The following is a 686-nucleotide window of genomic DNA, read 5'->3' on the forward strand; positions in this document are numbered from 1 at the left end:
AGCCCGTGCTCACCGATGCCGCGTCCAACCGACTTTCTCTCCGTCCCGTCCAATTCACGCCGGAGGGCCTGGCGCCGTTCAACGAGACCCTCACGCTGGTGCCTGGCCCGTACCGCATGGATTTCTTGTGCCTGCTCTCGGCGTCACTGGTTCCGGCAGATTCCATCGCGCCTCTCGCGTGCACCTTCGCCGCAGTAGACGGTGCGTTGTGGGCTGCATGAGCAATGTCTGGAATGTGGCGCACGGCATTCATCTCAGATTATTTTTTTCCCCATGAATGCAGCGAGGAGGATGGAGGACCTGAACAGGAAGCTGCTGGCGCAGTCCGAGAGCGTGAAACGTGATCTGGCTGCCCTGAAGGACACACGGAACCACAGCTCTCGTCTGCTGCAGCAGCTCAACCACGAAAAGGTCAGGCTGGAGCAGCGCATCGCCGCCAATACCGACACCGTACGCAGGATGTATGAAGCTCTCCAGGCCAAGCAACGCGAGGCCGCCGCCGCCCTGGCCGCCGTCAACACGCCGCCGCGCGGAGAGACCGAGCCGCGGTTCGGCGCGGAAGCCAGGCTCGACCAGCGCATCGTGCGATTCAGGGAGTTGGAGGGCACGCTGCCACCGAGCAGCGACGCCAGATCCGCGGGATGGTGCGTGACAAGGTCAAGGTGCGCGACGTGCGGCTGGCCAAC

At 63.8% G+C, this 686-nt stretch overlaps 1 protein-coding gene across 1 annotated transcript; it reads left to right on the forward strand.

Annotated features, from left to right (window-relative positions):
• Positions 1-116: 116 nt before the first annotated feature.
• Positions 117-642, forward strand: ACA1_176300 (uncharacterized protein; the record flags this gene model as incomplete). Its single annotated transcript, XM_004356789.1, has 2 exons — positions 117-201; positions 284-642. Coding segments are annotated over 2 exons (444 nt in total), but the record flags the coding sequence as incomplete, so codon positions are not given.
• Between the last annotated feature and the right edge of the window lie 44 nt (positions 643-686).

Source organism: Acanthamoeba castellanii, assembly GCF_000313135.1.
Source record: "Acanthamoeba castellanii str. Neff unplaced genomic scaffold scf7180000084741, whole genome shotgun sequence".
NCBI lineage: Eukaryota > Discosea > Longamoebia > Acanthamoebidae > Acanthamoeba > Acanthamoeba castellanii.